This window comes from Vipera ursinii (genome assembly GCF_947247035.1).
Source record: "Vipera ursinii genome assembly, chromosome: 4".
NCBI lineage: Eukaryota > Metazoa > Chordata > Lepidosauria > Squamata > Viperidae > Vipera > Vipera ursinii.
In genome coordinates this window covers 99,043,379-99,066,644 of record NC_139514.1, presented here as the reverse complement: position 1 = coordinate 99,066,644, position 23,266 = coordinate 99,043,379, and the positions used below count along the sequence as shown (strand labels likewise).

The 23,266-nt window shown below is 36.8% G+C and overlaps 1 protein-coding gene across 1 annotated transcript in view; it reads left to right on the top strand.

The window, feature by feature from the left end:
* Positions 1 to 22,812, top strand: part of GPC6 (glypican 6) — a gene marked incomplete at its 3' end in the record, with an annotated part of 881,925 nt that extends 859,113 nt beyond the window's left edge. The window contains exons 8-10 of the mRNA XM_083361302.1: positions 14,787 to 14,923; positions 18,540 to 18,715; positions 22,610 to 22,812. Of these exons, the coding sequence (XP_083217428.1) occupies positions 14,787 to 14,923; positions 18,540 to 18,715; positions 22,610 to 22,812 (516 nt within the window). The remainder of the gene's footprint in view (positions 1 to 14,786; positions 14,924 to 18,539; positions 18,716 to 22,609) is intronic.
* Between the last annotated feature and the right edge of the window lie 454 nt (positions 22,813 to 23,266).

The window sequence follows — 23,266 nt, the reverse complement described above, 5'->3', positions numbered from 1 at the left end:
CAGCAGTAGAAACCAACAGGAAATGGCAAACGTGGATGTCATGACCTTAGGCTTCAGTAAGTCATTTGAAAAAGTTGATTATTTCCTTTCTGGTTAAATGAAACAATATGGGATGGAAAGTCCCACTTCTAGCTAGATTTGTTGTTGTTGTGATCATTAGACTCATCATGCAGTCCGTAATAGATCTACGTCTACATGGAGGGAGATATGCAGAAGAGTACTTCAGGATTGTGACTTAGGCCCGGTGTTTTTCAACATTTCCATAAATGAGAGAAAATAAGATTTTCACAAACTGACAGGAGGGAGGCTAACGCTTCAAAAGACAAGCTAGAGACTCAAAAGGAATGTGATAGGTTTGAACTTTGACTGTTTTTTTAAAAATAGTGCAATGGTGAGAAATCTAAGATTTTACAATTAGGTAGGAAAAAACCAAGTGTACAGACAAAACTTAAACAGCAGTTGACTCAGCAGTAATACTTGTGAGAAGGTTCTGGATGTCCTGGTAAACCACAGATTAAGTATAAGCCAACAAAGTATTGCAGCTGCCAAGGGAGACAATGCAATTTTGGTCTGTATCAAGAAAGGCATAATATTGAGGAAAGAGTTCCACTCTATGCTTCGTTGCTCAGGTTGCACATTGAATACTGTCCAGTTTAGACCATCATAATATAAGAAGAATGCTGAGAAACTGGAAAAAGCACAGAGAAGAGTAACAAAGAGTGAGGGTGTTTGAGGTAAATCTCATGAAGGAACACTTAAAGGAACTGTATATATATAAAAGAGCCTTGGTGGAGCAGTGGGCTAATGCCTCCTTAAGTAACACCAGCTGCCTGCAATTAGTGCAGGTTCGCATCCCAGCAGGCTCAAGGTTGACTCAGCCTTCCATCCTTCCGAGGTAGGTAAAATGAGGACCCAGATTGTTGGGGGCAATAAGCTAACTTTGTAATAATGCCGCTTGGGGGGGGGGGAAAGCCCTAATAAGCAGGCATATACATAGAATGAAGGCTACTGCTAAGCTTGTAAGCCGCCCTGAGTCTTCGGAGAAGGGCGGGATATAAATGGAATTAAAATAAAATAAAAATAAAATAAAATAAAATATATGTTTAGCCTGAAGAAGAGAAGACTGGGGGGAGATATGATAGCAGTCTTCCAATACTTGAAGGTCTTTGTGAGGAAGGGGATATGGATTTATTCTTCTTACTGTCCAAGAATTAGTAGGGGAAAGCAGGAACCAATCTGGGTCAGTCACTGGAACCAGAGGTCTGGTCTTCCAAGCTTTCAGACTTGTACTGGAACCCATCTTCAGGGAAATTCTCTCTAGCAGAGTGTGTATTTGGGGCTATTCCCAAAGCCCAAAGCACACACTCTGCTAGAGAGATTGGATCCTGTAATGTTATCCTGGGACATATATATTTGTCTTCATTCGTAATACGGGGAAGCTTTATAGAAAGGGGATCAAACTAGAAGCAAGATAATTCTGATGACAAGTGCTATTAAGCAATACAACAGCTGGAGTTGAGCATGATGATTTAAAGCAAACTTTTCACTGAATATTTCAAACAAAGGTTGGACAGCCAATTGTCTGGAATGTTATAAAGCTAGTCTTAAAGATCTCCATGATCCCTTCTAACTCTATGAATCTGACAGTTGGCCAATAAATTTCTGGAATCAATTATTGTTTGATTCACATGTGAAATGACTTTCTTGGGCACTCACAGACTAATATGCAAATGAAAGCATAATTATTCTTCTGAAGCCACACTTTTCCGAATTTATCAATACTCATAACAAACCAAATGTGTTAAAAAATTGGTGTTTTATATATAGAGAGAGAAACACTTTAAACACAGTTGTTTAGTTACCTAATTTTCTAGGTAACCTTCAAACCGATTACAGTGCTCTGACTTTCCATCTAAAAAGCACTCTCAAATTTGAAATGGAGAAAGATTAATTGTTATTAAATAAAACAAGAATTGGGATGCATTTCCAGTAGAAAAGAGGGGTAAAGAGGTTAAAGATATAAATATAGTTATTTATTTGTTTAATTGATTAATTTACCGTACAGTCCAGGACCAATCATAAAAGCAAAGTTCAGCAAAAATAATGAATAAGTGAATAAAAAAAATTGCATTAAATTACAGTTTAAAACTGAAACAGTTACTAATACCAAAGAATAACTTGGTGGTTTCTAAAAGGCATTGCTATTATAAGAATTATACTACCTCCTTTTTAAAAAAAAGATATTTTATTGATTTTTTACAATAACAATCTTTAGTGCTTAGTAAACAGCGTGTTGTCCTGGTTCATATATTTAAAAAACAATCAACAATAATTAATTTCTATAATTCCATAATCAATATATTAATTAATGATATATTTCTTTGATCTTCTCTTCTTCCAGTAGTATTCTCCTTTTGTCAACATTAAACAAATATAGTTCTTAATACTTTTGATACATACAAGGTTGGATATAAACATTTTTCTTGTGTTTATACAAATAACAGTAACATCAGCATATAACATCTTTTCTGATCAGTTTATGTTTCAATTGTATTTATAAAAGTCATCTTATGAAGTCACTACATATCCTGTTTTCAAGATTCTTATTTAAGTTTAATTTCCTCTTAATTTTAAACCATTCTTATCAGTCATAATTTTCTCAGAGTTAGTTACCTTTAAATATCCAAACTTTTCATTCACATACACCATTTACATTTACATTTTCTATGTTATAAAAAATACTATACTACCTGTATATCTTATCCCTCTTACTGTAGGGCCCCTTTATAGCCATAACTTGTCTATTCTTTTAACCATATTCAAATAAGTGTTTAATCATATAGTACTCCATTTGGTAAGTCTAATCAAATCTCTTAAATTTAACTCTAGCCTTTTGCCAAGTAGCATTCCAAGTCAGTGTGTTCAGCTTGCCAAGAGATTCTTCCTGTATTTTTGTGAATGTTGTTGGTAATAGAAAAGACAAGTTAAGTAGGATGTGTGTGTTTTTTGTCTCCCAAACTCTAACGATTCTCTTGGCTGCTCTATAATCCATTTCGTTAGGTCTTCTTTCCTATCTTCAAGTTTATTTTGAAGCCCTGAAAAATAAAATATCTTTTTCCATTTCCATTGTGGCAAAATCTTGCAAGTTTTCTTTTGTTTGTATTAAGCTGTGGTTCTTTTCATTTGTAGATTCCCTCTTTGGGTCACTGTCCTCTAGTTAAAACTAGGGAAGTACAGCAATTCTCTGATCAGGAAATTTGCAAACTTGAATTTATCTATATTCACTTAGAAAAGGCATACAATAAAATCAATATGCAAGAGTTATGAAAAGTTTTGTATAAGTATGAAATTGGCTCCTATATGTGATAAATATAATATATAAAGGAAGTAAAAGCATTTGTGAGAACAAACGGAGTCCTTAGCAAACCATTTATCACTGATCATGGACTAAAAATATAAGAATATGCTATGATTCTGTGATTGTTATTTATAGATAAATATGTAAGAAATATTTGTAGTGAAAATGGGACAGTGGACATAAATTTCGTTTGTGTGCAGAAGATGCTGAAAACAGAAAATATTCGTAAATAATGTTAGTATGGCAAAAATGAAGAGGAAGTAGATGAGTTTGGCTAGCTTTACATAGTGTTTCCTAAAGATAGGAACATGGATGGAGAAATTTTAAGATATGCAGATATTTAAAGAACAACAATTTATGAACTAATGTACATTGGAAGCAAGAATGATTTGCAAAAATAGAAAGATGTGGATATGGTTCCAATGCATATATATTTAATTAAATTTCTTTCTAAATTTCCTCTCCTCCCCTTTTACTTTTTACTTTAAATAAACAGAAAAAAAGGAAAAATAAATTATACATCAATGAGAGTATCTTGTGCATTTCCATATATACGTAGTACATGCAGGTAATATATAAATAAATTATGCATTCTATTTTGAATTGTACACAAAATTTTCAGTAAAGGATTATCATATTCCACTATAGTTTACATTTATAACAATCCCTTCATAGTTCACACATTAACATTAGATCTTCAGTGAGTTGAGTAACTGGGCTGATAAATTTACCTTTTCAGTGTTAAAGAATACATTAAATATTTTGATACAGAGGTTATGACAGTCTTTAGATAAAATGAGAATCTCCAATTCCTTATTCCATTTAGTGTTTAATAGCTGCATAATGATATCAATAAGTATTTATAAAGATACATTTTGAAATTTTTAGTCTCAAGATTTTGCAATCATTTCTAATAATTTAGATGACTTTGAAGCTGAAAGTGCTTCTGGTCCAAATCAAGATATCAACATATGCTGTGTTGCCAATATTGTCAGTAGATGGCAAAAGATTAGATTAAATTAGATTAGATTTATTGAATTTATATGCCACCCTTCTCCCTAAGGACTCGGGGCGGCTCACAACAAAAAATTTAAGAAACATGGAATACAAAATTTAAAAAAGAATTAAACAATAAATGTAATGCCTTGGTGGAGCAGTGGGCTAATGCCTCCTTAAGTAACACCAGCTGCCTGCAATTAGTGCAGGTTCGCATCCCACCAGGCTCAAGGTTGACTCAGCCTTCCATCCTTCTGAGGTAGGTAAAATGAGGACCCAGATTGTTGGGGGCAATAAGCTGACTTTGTAATAATGCCGCTTGGGGTGTGTGTGAAAGCCCTAATAAGCAGGCATATACATAGAATGAAGGCTACTGCTAAGCTTGTAAGCCGCCCTGAGTCTTCGGAGAAGGGCGGGATATAAATGGAATTAAAATAAAAAAAATAAAATAAAAAAAATAATAGATACATGACAATTTAACTCAATAAAAGCCAAATTTAAAAAACATAGTCAGTCCAGACCCACTTGTTGGAATAACCAAGTCTTCAGGTCACGGCGGAAAGACCGAAGGTCAGGGGCCGTCCTGACAAATGACAAATGTCCTTTCAATATTGAAAAAGATCATTCAATAATTGGTCTTAAGTAAAAATAGCAGCATTCCTCCAAGTTTCTATAAAACTTGCTTTTAATTAATTTTAAGGTCTGATTTATTCCATAACTTCATATAAACATGAGAACAAGAATTAAAATTCTATTTTCCAGCATGTTCAGTATCCACATCATTCAGCCTGATATAACAGTGATAGATCTTATATCTAAATCTGTTATGAACATCAAACAGTTCAGTTAACCAAAGGTTCTACCAGCAAATATTCCAAATAATAAAACCCCAAGACGGACATTATTGAATGAAGTCATCCAAAAATTTGATAACAGTCAAAGGATATGCATAATGGTACAATTTAGATATAATTCAGAATTCAGAGAGCCAAAATCCCCATCCTTAACTGATAATGGCAACTTTTTCAATGATATTTTTGGAACAAAACAAAAAGTCATAGAATTATAGAGAACAATGTATTGTGATTTCTAAAAAGTTTTCTAGATATATGTATGGAAATTTGGGTTTTAAAATTTTCTCACTCTATTGTTTATTGTATCTTGCTTTATTGCTCTGTACACCGCCCTGAGTCCTCCGGGAGAAGGGCGGTATATAAAACAAACAAATAAATAAATAAATAAATAAATTTGATGCATAAGTTAAAGAATCCTGGAAATTAGATTCATTTTTAGAACATTTACCCTATTCCAAAGGGCAAAAGAGTTTCACCTACTGTATCAATATCCATAGAAACCTCTTTCTTATTCACATTTGATATAATTTGACAAAGATCACATGGGATAATACCTAAATAAATAATAAATCCAATATACTGTAAATGCAGAACATATAATTACTTAAAACGTCTACCTAACAATTTGCAGCAATTAATAGAGTGTCTTGTAATTCTCCCAAAACTCATTAATCAAGGCCAAAATTGAAGCATGATGGTCCAATATATTTATATCCTTCTTTGGTCCAATATATTTATATCCTTCTATCCTAATTTCTTTGCCTTACAGTTTCTGCACTTGGTATATTGCTTACCCTAAAGAAAACAGTGTTATGGGGACCAGAATGCAAGTTTTTAAGTGTGCAGGCCATTTAGAGAGCAAATCCAGCCCAGATCCTCCATAATGCTTCCACCACTGCAGCAATTTGAGATGCACGGGCTCAGTGACAGAGCAGGTGTGGAAGTCACCTTCTCCAAATCTAAATCCACAAATGGGCTATACTGATTCCTTCTGAAGGAGACAAACTAGGAAAATATTACTGAAGTGGTGAAAAGGCAGTGCAATTAAGAAAATGCAGGATGGTGTTGTTCCTTCACTATTAGTGAAACTGTGTCCATCAAGAACTATGAAGATAGCGATGGTAGGTAATTCCCCTGTTTGCATGTGTTCTTAGCAACCAGCCCTTGAAAAAATGCCTGACAGAAGCCCCATCAGGAATTCAGAATCCTGATGTTATTCCTAGTCCTTCTTAATCTTCTAAAACAATTTAAATGACTTGAAGAACCAAGAGAGGCCTAATTTACCCTATAGTTATCTTGTTTTGAGGCTTAGTTTCTAAGTCTAAACAACTACAGGAATACTAAATAAATTTTGCCTCTAGCCATATAGACTATTCTGTGTCTGCTCCCTAATCTAATATTGAGCATAATTGACAACATTCCCTTATCCTTATTTTCGTTTTTGGTCCCTAAGCAGTTCAGCTGGAGATATATCAAACATATTTTGTGAATGTTAGTATTCACATCTGAATGCTGATAATCTCAAATGAATCTCAAGAATGACCAAAAATAAATACCCATTTTCCCACAGCTCAGTTTGACACCAACGAATATTGACAATCACATTAGATGTTTGCCACTGTTTTCTAGTTTGGAAGAAGACCCAGAAAATTTGTCTTGCATTTTCAACATTTATATGTGCAGACTGGCATTCATCAAAATTTTGATGTATTAATCTATAAAAATGCCTTTATGAACCCAGCTCTGTACCAATGAACATCACATCTTTTATTAATTGTTATTTACCTAGGATTTTTTTTAAAAAAATGTCATTTTTAAAGTGCTGAAATGATGGAGAATTGTACTGCTGCGATTAAATGAGGTATGGGAACTGACTACTGCATTCTGTGGATTCTATTTACCTGAGTACTTATTTGCTTTTACTTTATTGAAAAGATTAGTGTTTGTGTCTTGAAGTGGTACAGAAAAAGCTCCCAGCTTTTCTTCTTTAAGATTCTAGTGAGTTTCTGCCACCACTTTTATATTCAACTGTAATAAAATGTGTATTGTGCAGAGTGCTTTGGATGTTCTTGAATGAGAATTACAACTTAACTTTTTAATACTCTTCTCTAGTGTTTGTAAAGTAAGTCTCCAGGAAAAGGAAAAGCAACCCTGGGTGTAAAATGAATCCTGACAGTTTATATCAGGTGTGTCCATTTGTGGCCCATGGGATAGTTAGTAATGCAGCCCTATGAGATTGTCAACTTTTAACATTATTATCTTATTTGTATACATTAACTATATTGTATGTTTTATATGCAGCCCAAAACATTTCCTCTTTACTCAATGAGGAACAGTCAAGCAAAAAGTTGGACACCCAGGGTTTATATCATAAAATTTAAAATATCATCAAAACCAACATAAAAACAATACTGTAATCAAATGAAAATTACAATTAGTTCAAATAAGTATAATGGTTTTCTAAACAAACCATGTTTGTGAAACTGCCTGAATCCCTACTTTACAGGATGCAACAATAGGAACTTCTGTTTCAGGAGCAAAATGTCCTCCCAGTCTAGAAATTCATCCCTAAAGGAAGTATTTGTGTTATAAGATGTGTGAAGTTCATGAGAAAAATCACAATGCTCCAGCCCAAAGCTCTGTCGAGCTACAGATCTCTTTTCTCACAAGGGCCAATCAGAGGATTTCAGGAAATCTTCTAGCACTGATTGTGCCCAACTCTGATTTTCCAGTAAGGTGTGACATGCAAACTTGGAGATCAGTGGAAATATAATATTTATACTGACATCTGTTGCATCATCAAATGATAATTCCCAAATCTGGAACCCAGTTTCATATGTACAGTACTTATTTCAACTCCCCAAATTCATGAGCCAACGTAGCATTTGTTGACTTTTCTAACAGTATTAATTAGGAATGAAGCAATTTAGTCAAGTATGATTTAGGGCCTAAATGGAAATAATGAAATCATTGTCCCTCTAAAACGTTTTACCTTAGATTGACTCTCTAAAAATGTGTTAACATCAGCACTATTTTATAATTAAGTATTGATTTATTTATTCAAACAGACAAACATTATTGTAATTATCACTTAAGAGTTGTAATGTGAAACTTACTGAAATTGGAGGCTTTTACATTTTATTTTTGTTTGACCTCTCTAGTTACTTTTTCCATACACCAATATGGATAAAAAAATGCTAAATTAAGATAACACTATACAGATATGTTGAAATAATCCTGGTAATCATACATTCCATAATATATTTGACTATGTAAGTGCTATGTCTGTCAGTGTTATTTTGGCTGCAAAAGACAATCTGTCTAAGTCAGGAGTCCCCAACACACACACACACAAACACACACAGACAGTTACTACCCACTATCGAGCCTTGAGCTGTTCAGAAACAGGCCATGGAGATGGTGAGCAAGCATGTATGCACACCCCCCCACTTGCACAAGCAGCAGATGAATGATCACATGTTCCATGTTCCATGACCAACACGTTCCCGCTGCTTGCAAAAATGGAGCTTTGCAAGTGCACTTGCTCACCTGTTCATGCAGAATCATCCCATCACACACACACACACACACACACACACACACACACACACACACACACAAATCTGCAAAGCCGGAAAGATTGGGGAACTCTGGTCTAAGAGGAATGAACAGAAAATGATTATTGTAATGGACAGCCTTATAATGCAATAATTTTCTTTTGTTTCTGGACCCTTTCTTAATATTTCATAGTCTAGAATTTTCCATGATTGTATAAAAATTGCACAGACTTAACATGTTCATTGCATTACTAAGCACGTGCAATTCTGATTTATTTACATATATACAAGTAGTCCTCAGTTAACAATAGCGATTGGAACCGGAATTGTTAAGCACAACATCACATGACCATGCTACTTAGCAACAACAACTCCAGTACTCCCTGTTGCCATCATTAAGCAAATCACTGCACATCGTTAAGCGCTGAATTTCCCATTAATTTTGCTTATTGAAACCTGGCCAGTATGACTGCAGGGTGTGTCAACCAGAATGCCAAGGACCCATCATAAGTACTATGTTTCCCTGAAAATAAGACCGAGTCTTTTTTTTTTTTTTTGCATCCCAAAGAGGCACCAGGTCTTATTTTCAGGGAGTGTCTTTTTTAAACTCACCTCCTACACCAACAGCCCTGCCCAGCTGGCCCACTTCTTCTGTAGCCGAAGGAGCAGCTTCATTCTGCAGCTGCATTCTGGCCTACATTTCTCAATCAGGACTTTCTGGAAGGCCTCTACAGCTGAGTACTGAGTTATGGATTCAATCCATAACTCAGTTCTCGGCTGCAGTGGCCTTTCCAGAAATGCAGGCCTGACTGAGAAATGCAGGCCTGGCTGCAGAAGATGATTCAGAAGAAGTTGACTGGCGAGGAGTGGGTGCAGGGTGCATGGGGCAGATCCCCACCCACACCCCTGCCCTAGCTTGATTTTTAAGTGTGTGACTCACCCCAAAACTAGGGCTTATTTTGGGATAGGGCTTATATTAGGCCCATCCCAAAAAATCAAGCTAGGTCTTATTTTTGGGATAGGCCTTACTTTCAGGGAAACAGGGACCACTTGTTCAGGGCTGTTGCAAGTTCAAACGGTCACTGATCGAGCAGTCGTTAACGAAAGAACACATAGTGTCATTTCATTTGTTCAGTCAGTTTACAATTTTTTTAAAAAAAATCTTAAAATATTTTAAAATGTACATGCCAAATGAGCAGCATCAAAACAAAACAAACACATTAATTTCAGGTCTATCCATAGTTTTCTGTCTCGTAGAAGCAGAACATTGCCATGCTATCTGCACAGTAGTTGCAGAGAAATTTGAAGGAGTGTAACTATAGCTAAGAGCGTTGTTCCTTTAAATGGAATTGATTGGGAGCTCTGTGATTTTGAAACGTTGAGATGTATGTATGTATGTACACATGCATACCCAAGAAGAACTAAGTATAAGCAAGAGTTCTTATCATAAGAGCATTTCTGCAGTGATACCCTTATTATAAAACCTTTCTCAGAGGTATTTGCATGGCTGATGTAGGAACAGAAAAATTGACTCAGTCTATCTTTGATCAGGTCCAATATGCCTCTTACTGTGTTAATACCCTAATTGATATTAGTGAGCTGATTGCTTCCACATCAGAGCTCTTAAGTAAAGTACAAGGTTACTATCAATTTAAAATGTATATTGTATTGTTTGTATTTCATTTCAGGGTTTTTTTAATAACAAAAGCCCCTTTAGAATAAATGTTTGTTTAATGTTATTGTAACCCCTATTTTTTAAATTTATTTATTTATTTTATTTTAATTCCATTTATATCCCGCCCTTCTCCGAAGACTCAGGGCGGCTTACAAGCTTAGCAGTAGCCTTCATTCTATGTAGATGCCTGCTTATTAGGGCTTTCACACACACCCCAAGCGGCATTATTACAAAGTCAGCTTAATTGCCCCCAACAATCTGGGTCCTCATTTTACCTACCTCGGAAGGATGGAAGGCTGAGTCAACCTTGAGCCTGGTGGGATGCGAACCTGCACTAATTGCAGGCAGCTGGTGTTACTTAAGGAGGCATTAGCCCACTGCTCCACCAAGGCTATAATGCAATACTCATTTATTCGGACAAAGAATTACCCGTGCTGTGTTATTATTTTCTTTAAAAATGAATGAAGTGAAATTTGTTTAAAGTTATACTTTGAAAAATTCAAAAGGCATGAGTTTGCAAAACACACTTGCGATGCAATTTCTAGAACCCTGTCAAGATATCACTAGGCGTAATGTTCTTTCTTCACTTGCTGTGAATTGGGGTCTTAACATTTTGTAATGAACGAAGGTTTTGGTTAACCTTGGCTCTGGCAGACCTCATTAAAATAGCAGCCTGTCAGTTTCAAGTTTTTAAATATCAGTCCTGTCAGTTTTATATTCAACAGAATAATCTACAATTTTATTTAAGATATATTTTGCACGGAGTTGTGTGTCCCAAGTCGTGTGAAAAGAAAGCATTAGTCAATATTGCCATCTAGCGGACAAGAAAGTGAAAAGTCTTTTTCATACGTGAAGGGACCAGTAACAATTCTTGAAATATCACCTGGACACACACACACACAAAAGCAAGAGTCTTGAAATAGCAGAATACTGGAATTATTTATTTATACTGGAATTATTTATACTGGAATTATTTAATGTTATTATAGTTAGTCAAAAATCTAATTCCTCCCAGATGTTTCTGTTGTTTTCTTTATTTCTGTTGTCTAAGTTTCTGTCTTCATGATGGGCTTTACGTGCAGACCATTATCCAGCAGTCCCAGAAATGCATAATAATAATAATAATAATAATAATAATAATAATAATAATAATAATAATAATAATAATAATAATAATAATAATAATAATAATAATAATAATAAAGTTGGAAGGGACCTTGGAGGTCATCTAGTCCAACCCCCTGCTCAGGCAGGAAATCCTATACCATTTCAGGCAAATGGCTGTCTAGTCTCTTCTTAAAAACCTCCAGTGTTGGAGCATTCACCACTTCTGGAGGCAGGTTGTTCCACTGGTTAATTGTTTTAACTGTCAGGAAGTTTCTCCTTAGTTCTAGGTTGCTTCTCTCCTTGACTAGTTTCCATCCATTGCTTCTTGTCCTGCTTTCAGGTGCTTTGGAGAATAGCTTGACTCCCTCTTCTTTGTGGCAGCCCCTGAGATATTGGAACACTGCTATCATGTCACCCCTCACCCTTCTCTTCATTAAACTACACATACCCAATTCCAGCAACCGTTCCCTATATGTTTTAGCCTCCAGTCCCCCAATCATCTTTGTTGCTCTTCTACCCTTTCTAGAGTCTCGACATCTTTTTTACATTGTGGTGACCAAAACTGGATGCAGTATTCCAGGTGTGGCCTTACCAAGGCATTGTAAAGTGGTATTAGTACTTCACGTGATCTTGATTCTTTCCCTCTGTTAATGCATCCTAGCACTGTGTTGGCTTTTTTGGCAGCTGCAGCACACTGCTGGCTCATATTTAAGTGATTGTCTACTAATGATGTTCTATATATTTATTTATTAGCTTTTCATCTCACCTTTATTACTTTATAAGTAACTTAAGGCAGCGAACATACATACTATAATCCTCCTTCATCCCCCTATTTTACCCACAACAAGAACCCCATGAGGTGGGTTGGGCTGGGAGAAAGTGACAGACCCATAGTTAGCCAGCTGGCTTTCATACCTACGTCAGGAATAGAATTCTCACCTGATTTTTCTAGTCTGATGCATTAATCACTAGACCAAACTGCTTCTCATTAGGTATTACAGAAACATCAGTAATAATAAGTAAGGCAACTTAAGAATTACTGCATTAATCAGTGAATTTAATGCAGATAGACCCAGTAAATATACCTGGGAGGTCTGTGCAAAGATCTTGATCTTCCATGATTTCTATTGGTGTCTTATTGTGTCTCACAAGTGAAAAGATAGATGAGAATCAGCAGTGATATGCATTAAAAGATATGCATTAAAAAGATACTGAGGCCCTTCTAATTGCTTGATTCTAGAGTCATTAGAGTAGGTGTGGGTGTGGTAACTTCACAATGGTAACTTAAATCCATTTCTGGAAAGAATAAGAGCAAAAATGCTGCCTCGTAGAGATGACAATGTGAAGTCATAGGCACTGTTCAGAAGTTGCTGCTTATTTTGAGATAGAGTATATGTAGGGAGATGTACAGTTTTGGTGGCCAATGGTGCCCCCACCCAGCCTGAGAGGGATACCATGCATTTCACAAGTGTTGTAGATATTTATCTTATACCTGAACTTATTGATAAAGATTGGGACATTCAGCTATTGAAGATGCAGAGAGATAATGTTTCTTAAAAGAAACAGAAAGAAATCTTCCTAAAAGAACCCAAGTTCAAGAAAGATGGTGGTGTTCTACATATAGAGAGATGCATCCTAAAGTACTTGTAGAGGTGTAGAATAATTACACAGGAATCCCCAGGCTGGCAGCTTTCGCCTAGGAATGATTAGATAAGTCTCTAATGCATTTAGGATCCTCCAGCCCCTCCTACAACCCTAACCACCTCTCCTTCTATTGCTGCTGCCCCTGTATCACTCCATCAAGCGCTGTCCTCTTGCTGGTCTACTTTTTAAAACAAATTTAGCAAACATCTTCTTCCTCACCTGCAGAGATGTTATCAGCTAACGAGTAAGCTGGCTTGGTCATTCAACAGTTAGACCCTGGTGAAGCAGGCACAGCAGCGCCTGCATTTTCTGCATCGCATGAGAAAAATACATCTTCCTTCCCCTGTCCTTACCACTTTCTGTAGAGGGACAATCGAGAGCATCCTGTCATACAGCATCACAGTCTGGTTTGGAAGCATTACTGCTTCAGACAGAAAGGTGGTGCAGAGAGTGGTGAGGATGGCAGAAAAGATTATTGGCAGTTCAGTACCTTCCATCTAGGACAGGGCTAGGCCATCTTGGCTCTTTTATGACTCGTGGATCTTAACTCCCAGAATTCCTGAGCCGCTGGCTCAGGAATTCTGGGAGTTGAAGTCCACGAGTCATAAAAGAGCCAAGGTTGCCTACCCCTGATCTATTCTAGGACATAGCATATAAGCTTTGCTTGAGCAGGGTCTGCAAGATTGTCTGGGATACTACACAACCTCTTCACAACCTGTTTTCCTTGTTACCTTCTGGGAGGAGGCTTTGTGGTATCCAAAGCAGAACATCCAGATTCAGTCACAGTTTTGTTCCATACATTATTAACCTTGTGAACTTTCAAGCTTCCTCTTTCCGCTATGTATTCAAGATGGACAGTGATTAATATTTATATGTTACTTATGTGTAAGGGTGTAGGTATATGCATATGTTGTATATAGCATGTTTATACTGTATGTATGTTATATATGCAGGGCTTTTTTTCTCATAGAATGCTCAGAACGGAGTTCCGGCACCTTTTTTGGATGGAACTTTGTAGGGTAGGCAAGGCGGGTTGTATGACATGTGTGAGTTCCGGCACCTTTTTCTTTTACAAAAAAAGTACTGTATATATGTGTACACTTTTGAGAGCAGGTAGGGTGCCTACAGTAAAAAATGACAATAAAGGTTATCTTACTAACTCTTTCTTATTCCCCCACTGGTTATCTGGTTTTCCACATGCTGTGAAAGTCACTGTTTCACCAGTCAACCCAGAAAGGACCAGTGAAGACATAGTTATTCCTTCTCCAAACTCCTAACCAGCCGCATGTCCCTAAAGGCAACATCTGTTTGGATCAGTTTGCTAACATTCCTACATTTCAAAGCATATGATTGTCACTGTAGGCTCCATCAGCCAGCCTAGCATATCCTGGGTTGTTGCAGCAGAGACACTGGGATATGTCATTCAAGGATCCTGTCCTGCAGGGCCACAGGCCTTTATCCTGTAACTTGATCCTGACAAGGATCAGATACGCCATATTTATTGAGTTCTTTCTTTGTTACTGCCACAAGAATACTTTTCAGAAACAGGCTCTACTGTGTTTTAACCAAATACCTTCCCTTTGTCTTGCGATTAGGTAATTGACATTAAAGAAAAGCTAAAGCTTTCCAAAAAGTTCTGGTCTACATTACCCTACACCATCTGCAAGGAAGAAACAGTGACTGGTGGCATGTCTAATGAAGAGGACTGTTGGAATGGACACACCAAAGCTAAGTAAGTGAGAAAAAAGCCCATTAAAAATAATATTTACAAGTGAAACTCCCATGCAGGGTGTAGAAGGTTTTGCTCTGCTTCGTTACTCTCTGTCAAATGAATATAAGGAACACTGGCATTCTTTCTCCAGAACTAATAAAAACGTCTCTCTCTCCATTGTAATTGGAATACTTTGAAAAAAATACATGGAAATGCCAGAAATTCCAGATTCTTGGAGACAAATTCCTTGTGTGTCCAATCACACTTGGCCAATAAATAATCTATTTTATTTTATTCTGTTCTGTTCTGTTCTCTAGACAGCATCAGTGTAAAAACCCATGCCAAAAACCACAATAAATTTATAACATTATGAGTAAATGATTTGTAAAAAAAACCTTGCATATTTTATTTATTAAATGTATATGCCACCTATCTCATTATCAAGTGCCTCTAGGTGGCTTACATCCCCTTACAACTTATAACTTACATATTTAAAAAAACATGTTGGGTTAAATTCCTCTGTATGCATATGTATGTGTGAATGAAGAGTAAAATGAAAAGATTACTGTAGGCTTATGCTGAGAAGGCTTGCCAAAATTGTTACTTTAACCCAAGTCAGACAAAAAGGAGAGGGTTGTTAAAAAAAGATAGCAAAAGAAGATGAAGTTTCTCACTGCTTTTTTTCCCTTCTAAAAACCTATATGCATTAGAGAAAACAATTTTCGATGAGTTAAATGCATTGATTTTAAAATTTATCTGGCAAGGGAAAAAAGCCAGAATAAGACTGAAATTGCTACAAGAAGCAAAAGAAAATGGTGGATTTGGGCTACCAAACTGGGTTCTATACTATTAAATAAAGGAATGGATAACCCTTAGACATAAAAGACTACCGTACCTAGAAGGGCATGACCTACAACTTGGATGGCATGCCTTTCTATAGTACGGGAAGAATAAAATTCATAAATACTTTCAAAATCATTATATAAGAAATGCCTTGCTTTTGACATGGGAAAAGATAAAAATGAAAATGTATATGAAAATACCAGGACTGATCTCGACAATGGAAGCATTTGTGCACCCAAATTTAATCAACTATTAGAAACTTGTGACATACAAAGACATTTTGAATACTGTTGGGAAATTATAAACTCAACAAGAACTGGAAGAACAGGGTATTGAGCTATCATGGTGGCCACACTTGCAAATGCAAATGAGATACAAAAAAGATGATAAAACATATGTTTTCTATAAAGATCAAACAGTGTTTAACCAGATACTATTGTCATCAGATGAAAAACTGATCAAGAAACTCTATAAATTTGTGTTAAACCTCAAGATGGAAGATGAACAAGTTAAAGAAAAAATGATAACTTGGGCAAAGATTTTTGGACACAATGTAGAATTAGAAAAATGGCAAAACCTGTGGGAAAGAAACTATAAAATAATGAGGGCAGCTAATTATAAATAAAACCTATATAAAATGTTTTATAGATGGCGTTTACCACCAGCAAGATTAGCAAAAATGTTTAAAAACATGTCTAGTAATTTTTGGAAATGTAGGCAAAAATCAGGCACATACTATCACCTTTGGTGGACATGCCCTAAAGCAAACAAATTTTGGTCAAAAATACACATGTGGTTACAGAAAAGGTTAAGAAAACATGTAGATTTTAAGCCAGAATTATTTCTTTTAGGTATAATTACAGAGAACTATGATAAAAAAACTTATATACTTAATATTACATGTATTAACAGCAGCAAGGATTGGAAAAACAAAGAAGCACCATTGGAAGAAGATATAATCAGGAAAATTTTAGATTGTGCAGAAATGGATAGGCTTACACTGAAAATGAAAGGAAAAGAAGACACAGAATATTTCCAAACATGGGATAATTTCTATAAATGGCTGGAAAATGGAGTAGAGAGTAGAAATTGAAGTTGTATTGCTATTAATGTTAAATATGTGAACCCAGACAATACAGTTTATTAAGCACTAAAGATTTGTAATTATAAAAACTTAATAAAATATCTATTAAAAAAACCTATATGCATTTTTGAAGAACACGGTTAACAGTATGGATCTATGGATCATTAGTTTTTTTTTTTTACTTTTGCTATAAAAACATCATCAATTGTAGTCCCAGAAAGTCTTGGTCTTGGATTGTGCTCTGTTATGCTCATCATTTCTAAATTTCTGACAATTTTTTCAGGCCCATCACTGCATTTTCAGTTCATTCTGGAGCACTTTTTAAGTGGAATGGGACAACTTTTCATGGCAACTCACCACGGCCAACTCACTGCAGGACAATTCACTGCAGCCAACGTGCCCTGGGACTACTCCCTGTGGGACAATTTAACAGTTTGATTTAATTATTTAAAATATTTTTTAAAAAATTGTCATTCACATTTCATTCTGTCCCTCCTTTTGCATCCTTTAATGATTCTGTCCCACTGTTTCTTTGATATTAGTGTATCTCTTGTCCTGCGGCAACTTGGCTGTGATGAGTTGGCCATGGCAAATTAGCTATGGTGAATTGGCTGTGGCAAGTTGGCCACGGTGAGTTGGCCACATTCAGTTGTCATAGACCCCAGTGTAAGGTGTGCAAATCAAATGGTCTTGATAAATCTGTTAGCTTTCTAACAGTCTGCATACATCCTGCACCCTAAATACACTCAACAGCCCAACACACCTGTGGAGTTGCAAATCCATAACGAACTCCAGTCTTTTCATAGATTAGCTGAGAGTTCATCAAAAGTGATTTTAGGAAGAGTTTCCTGGTTAACTAACAATATTCTCTTATTAATGCAAGAGTGTTAATGTAATCTTTCCATTGGGAGATATACTTCTTTTCACAGTCCCTCATGGCATATATTGTGCCAAATCACTATCATGCTTCATTTGGATTTTTGGATATTTTATTAGGAACTGGTCATAGGAATGGATTCAGAAAAAAGAGGATGTTATTTTCTGATTTGTCCTTTACATCAGATGTTGTTCCATTGACTAGAGAATTACTTTCCAAATTTATTTACTTAATTCTTACTGAAATCAGTAGCTCTCAGATAAATACTCAAGGTTCATTTATTTCAGTGGGACCAAAGTTTCATTTACGTACTCTGAGTAAAACCTAGAGCTTTTAATTCCTGGTTATTCCAACAGAAGGACGTAAAGAAGAGCACAGCAGTAAGTCATGCTGATTTTTCGCATGGAATTATGGGTCTCTTTTATGCAAAGTTAACAGTGTTAATTCAGTATACATTGCACCCCAGTATAAATAACTGTAAATCATTTCTTTAAAACATAAACAGGTATTACATGAAAATATTCTCTCTCATCCATCTCCCTGGTAGATCAGGCCATTTAGGAATGTTCAAATTTTGAGCCATGGTAACTCAGAAAATACATTCATTCATTCATTCATTCATTTGAAAAGGGAACTACTTGTTTGCATCCATTCTAGGAAGACACCCCTCCACGAAACATAAGACACCATAGAATGAGTGAATGATCCTATAAGCATATTTATCACAAAAGATGAATGTATTGTCATGGATGAATGTCCTTGTCTCAATGAATAATGTCATGGAAGTATAATCATTACAATGATGTGTCTTAATTCTCCATTCTGTTGTACAGGTATCTACCTGAGATCATGAATGATGGACTCACCAATCAGATAAACAATCCTGAGGTTGATGTGGACATCACCCGGCCTGATACCTACATAAGACAACAAATCATGGCTCTAAGAGTAATGACCAACAAACTAAAAAATGCATACAATGGAAATGATGTGAACTTTCAGGACACAAGTAAGACATTATGTAGGCAAACTTCTCTGCTGCAGCCTTTCTTTCTGACTTCTAACACTAGTAGCAATCTGCATTGAAGTTAATGGCTGTCTTCTTCCTCGATCCATTGCTGTAATTACTTTTGGTGGTTAGACATCTCTGTGGATAGGCATTTGAGCAGACTAAGTAAGGTCATATCATAATTGGAGGTGGGAACCAGGTTTTTTCCATGTTATTCCATTCAGGATACAGCCAACTTCAGGGCGTACAATACTATTGAATTTGTTTCCCACTTCTGAATGAAGAGGAAACACATTGTTAATTTTTCAGCAGCCACAGAGAGGAAGCTGAGAGCTGAAAAAGGTGTTTTGAAGACTATATGGTCTTGAAACTGTTGCTTTTTGTTTAACTTATAAAGAGCAGCCTTATACATGTGAATCAAATGGGGCCGGTGCTCATCTCTGTTTCAAAGCCGAAGAGCCAGCACTTGTCCAAGGACGTCTCCATGGTCATGTGGTCGGCATGACTAGACGCCAAAGGTGCACGGAACACTGTTACCTTCCCACCATAGTGGTCCCTATTTTTCTACTTGCATTTTTTATGTGCTTTCGAACAGCTAGGTTGGCAGAAGCTGGGACGAGTAACAGGCGCTCACTCTGCTATGTGGCACTCGGGATTCAACCCGCCAAACTGCCGATCTTCTGATCAACAAGCTCAGCGTCCTAACCCACTGAGCCACCACATCCCTTTTTATATGTATACTACCTTTTATCAAATTCATCAAAATGCACATGTGTGTAAGCACAGCAAACTGCTTTGAAATAAAAAATCCTTTCCTCCTTGCATTTTCTCAATTGGTTAGAGGTGGCTCACAGATCATAACACCTCTTTGATGAGCAGAATATTCCTGGTTTAATCAATCAATTTTTATTTTCATTTGGTCACTGACCAGCAAATTTCCTTGTTTTAAGGAAATTACAATTATTTAGGATAAAAAAAATAGTTCTAAAATATCTAAAAAGGATTAGAAGTACTACGGCATACTTTACTGACATTGTAGCACAGTACTTAGATGTGGTCAAAGAAGTAAAAGAAGCAAAATCAGGATGTTTAATAAAGAATGGAGATCATAATTCCTGATGAACATCTGCATAAAGAGGACAGCCCAAAATAACATGTTCCGTTGTTTCAATTATTCCTCCACTGCATGGACTCTATTCAAAGGGGATCTTTTGGTATCTCTTTTCAATCACAGCTATTGGGAAAGCATTGAATCTGGCCAAAGATAAGGTCCTTCTGCATTTTGGAATTGTTCTGAAAGTAAAATATCTGGCTGGTTGGATGACGTGTGCAGAGTGGCTTAGGAACATATATCTAAATCAAACTTCCCAACCTTTCTAGCTTGGCAGCCCGGAGGCAAAGGGAGAGGAGGAAATGTGTGTATGTGTGTGTATGTGCACGTGTGTGCATGTGTGCATGCGCAAACAGGTGCACACACAGTGGCAGCATTAGCGCTCATGTGCAAATGGGGCCTCTAGTACCTGCGCAGTGGCACTAGTGTGAGGGGGGTGCACACATGTGCACACACTTGCCAGCCATTCCCACAGCCCAGTGGCCAGGCTGCGGCCCACAGATAGGAGACCCCTGATCTAAACAGAGCTGGTAAATCTGCTTGCAGCTCTAAATCAATGACCCAATCCCCAGGTTGAACTTAGCAGGATTTTTTTTTCTTCTCTGTGCTAACTACTATTCTCTTGAGCTGTTAATATATAATATAATATAATACATTTTGATAATTCCACCTAACTTTCATTTTATTGTTTTTCCTGTCACTTGAGACAAAGCATTTCACACAGTGTAGCTCCCAAGTACCTCTGTACGGTTATTCGGGATATTTGAGAGATGGAGTGAAACCCTCTCGATTTCCCTGCCTGGAGAAATGACAGTGAAGGATATCACTGCATATCTAAGCCCTGTGGACCTTCCTGCTTGCAAAGATTCTAATCCATTTAGAAGGAAGAAGTTCAAGGGAAAAATAAGCATATTCACCTGAACCTTGGAAGCATTTTAAGATACTTGTGTGTAACCAGAAGCATGGAAACATTTAAAGCAGAGCTGTCCTGTCTACCTCACCTACCACCCCAAAGCTAATGGCACGTCTGGGGCTCCAGCAATCTTTGACTGGGACAGCACAATCCAGGAGAAGCAAGGGGTTGGGATAGTCCTTTGTTTGCTTCTGAAAACTCTGTATATGTAGGCCAGGGGTTTTCACACTTGGCCCTTTTATGACTTGTGGATTTCAACTCCCAGAATTCCTCAGCCAGCATGCCTGACTGAGGAATTCTGGGAGTTGAAGTCCACAAGTCACAAAATGGCCAAGTTTGAAGACCTCTGATGTAGGCCATAGAGCAAAAGATGAATGCACAACTCTCAGTTGTCTTGTGCTAACATAAAAGATTTGTTGAAAATTTCTGTATTAGAATGAACCTTTAATAAACTCTTGAAAAGCTGGCTTTTAAAACTGCTGGAGCTCCCATTGAGAGAATATTTTTGGAACTGTGCTATTTTTTCATTTTATACACAAGCACAGAAGTGTCTGTGTTTATTGATTGATTTATTGGGTACACACACACACACACATCCACATTTAAAGTTCTTTAATAGTTTAATACTTTAATAGTTGCATGGTATGTACGAAGATGTATATTGATTTACCAAAAAGGTTTAAAATGGAACCTGTAGACATTTATGTAAAATTAATGGGGTAAAAAATGAAGAGCTTTCTTCTCACCAAATAAAGAATAGTTAACTACATTTTAAATATGTTAGGGATGGTTAAATTCAGCAGCAGTAGAAAAAAATAACTAAAGTTAGTTTATCTTTATTCTGTTTAGGAAATATTGTGGATAGGAATTGACTTGTACATAAGTACCAAGTATTAGATGGATTTTTTAAAAAATAGTAGCGGTTCCCTTTCTTTTCTCATATGTGGACACATTGCATTTTTATTTTTGTACAATATCTACCTCAGAAGTAGCTGCTCTGCCATGTCTTGGAGGGAAAAAAAGGTGTGCCATGCCCAAGGTCAATAAATCCTTACACATTAAGTGTCACCCGGGCAGAGCTGTTCCTTGTGAGATGTCCACATTATTTTATTATCTAGGAGGGATGCTGTGTTATTGTTATTGATACTTGGACATCAGAACAACTAGACACAGTTTTTTTAATATGTAACCCTCCTATGTGCAAAAACAAAATATTTTTTTGTTTTAAATGAAATATTAATAGATAAGTAAGTTCCCCTGGAGGGAAAAAAATATTTTTCAATAAATTTGGTTAAGAACACCCTGTAAAAACACTACTATACCTCTTACTATATTTGTGGAAATATTCAGATCGCAATTTGCTAAGAGATTTTCTGTTTGCTATTTCAATTCTGTTATTTCTTTGGGCCCGAACTCTTGGCTGTCACTCAGTGGGGTAATTTAATAATTTGTGCCAGCAGAGCAACTTTATTGACAGTTTTCCCAATGAGGTCTCTTAAAAGGCAGCTATGTATTTTTCAAAAATTCAAAGTAAGTAATTCGGTCCTTATGTTTGCTTCAATTTGTGGCCTCTTTGAGAGTAACTTTGAGGGATTCACTGTGACCCCGGCAGATTCTTCTTCTACATGTAACACCCCCTGCCTTATGGTTAATGTGGGACCTGCTATGAGGTCATGGAAAAGAGTTCTGAACCAGCCCTCCTGGAAGCTAATGGTCCTCCAAGTGGTGCATTCAGACCCATCAGGCAGTAGTTCTCAGACAATGAAAGCCATCTGGAGCTACTCCTCTCCCCATGTACAGCTTGAAACTAAACTGAGTTGGTCTCTAAAGCTCTTCCCTGATTTCTCTCTTTCTCTGCCTGGTCCTACAGGTGAGGAGACCAGTGGATCCGGTAGTGGAAGTGGCTGTACAGATGACATTTGTCCAACAGAGTTTGAATTCGTCACCACAGAAACTCCTCTCATTGACTCAGACAGGAGGGAAGTGGACTCTTCAGCCAGCCAGCCCAGCCCATCCGTCCTCACGGGCCTCCTCCTTCTTACGATCTTTCTCCTGCAAAGACACTGCAGATAATCCCGGCTCCAGTCAGCCCTGACTGCCTTTTAGCTATTGAAAAAGAACAGAACAGCCAGTTTCCTCCTTTTCTGATGCCCTCAGACAATGGACCACACCACCAATCTTTATGGTTTTCTACCAGAAAGAAGCAGCCCTGCACCCTGCCCGGCTCGGCACTTTCACAAAGAGTGCCGTGGCCTAGAAGAAGCTCTTCTGGTTTCCATCTGTGGAACAAAATGTCTGCTTCTCAGCGATCTCTTCTCTCACACTTTTATTCTAGAAGACTTTTCAGAATATTGTTTGCTTTTATGCTTCAGTAAGAAAGGGCAGGAGAGATTAAGGGGACCCGACATGGGCTTTTATTTTTATTTCTTTTTTTTCCCATTAGAAAAAAAAGGAGAATGGGAAGAAGAAACATGTTGAAAATAAAGCTATTCCAAGGCCGAGTAATAAGCACGCACAAATGCACACA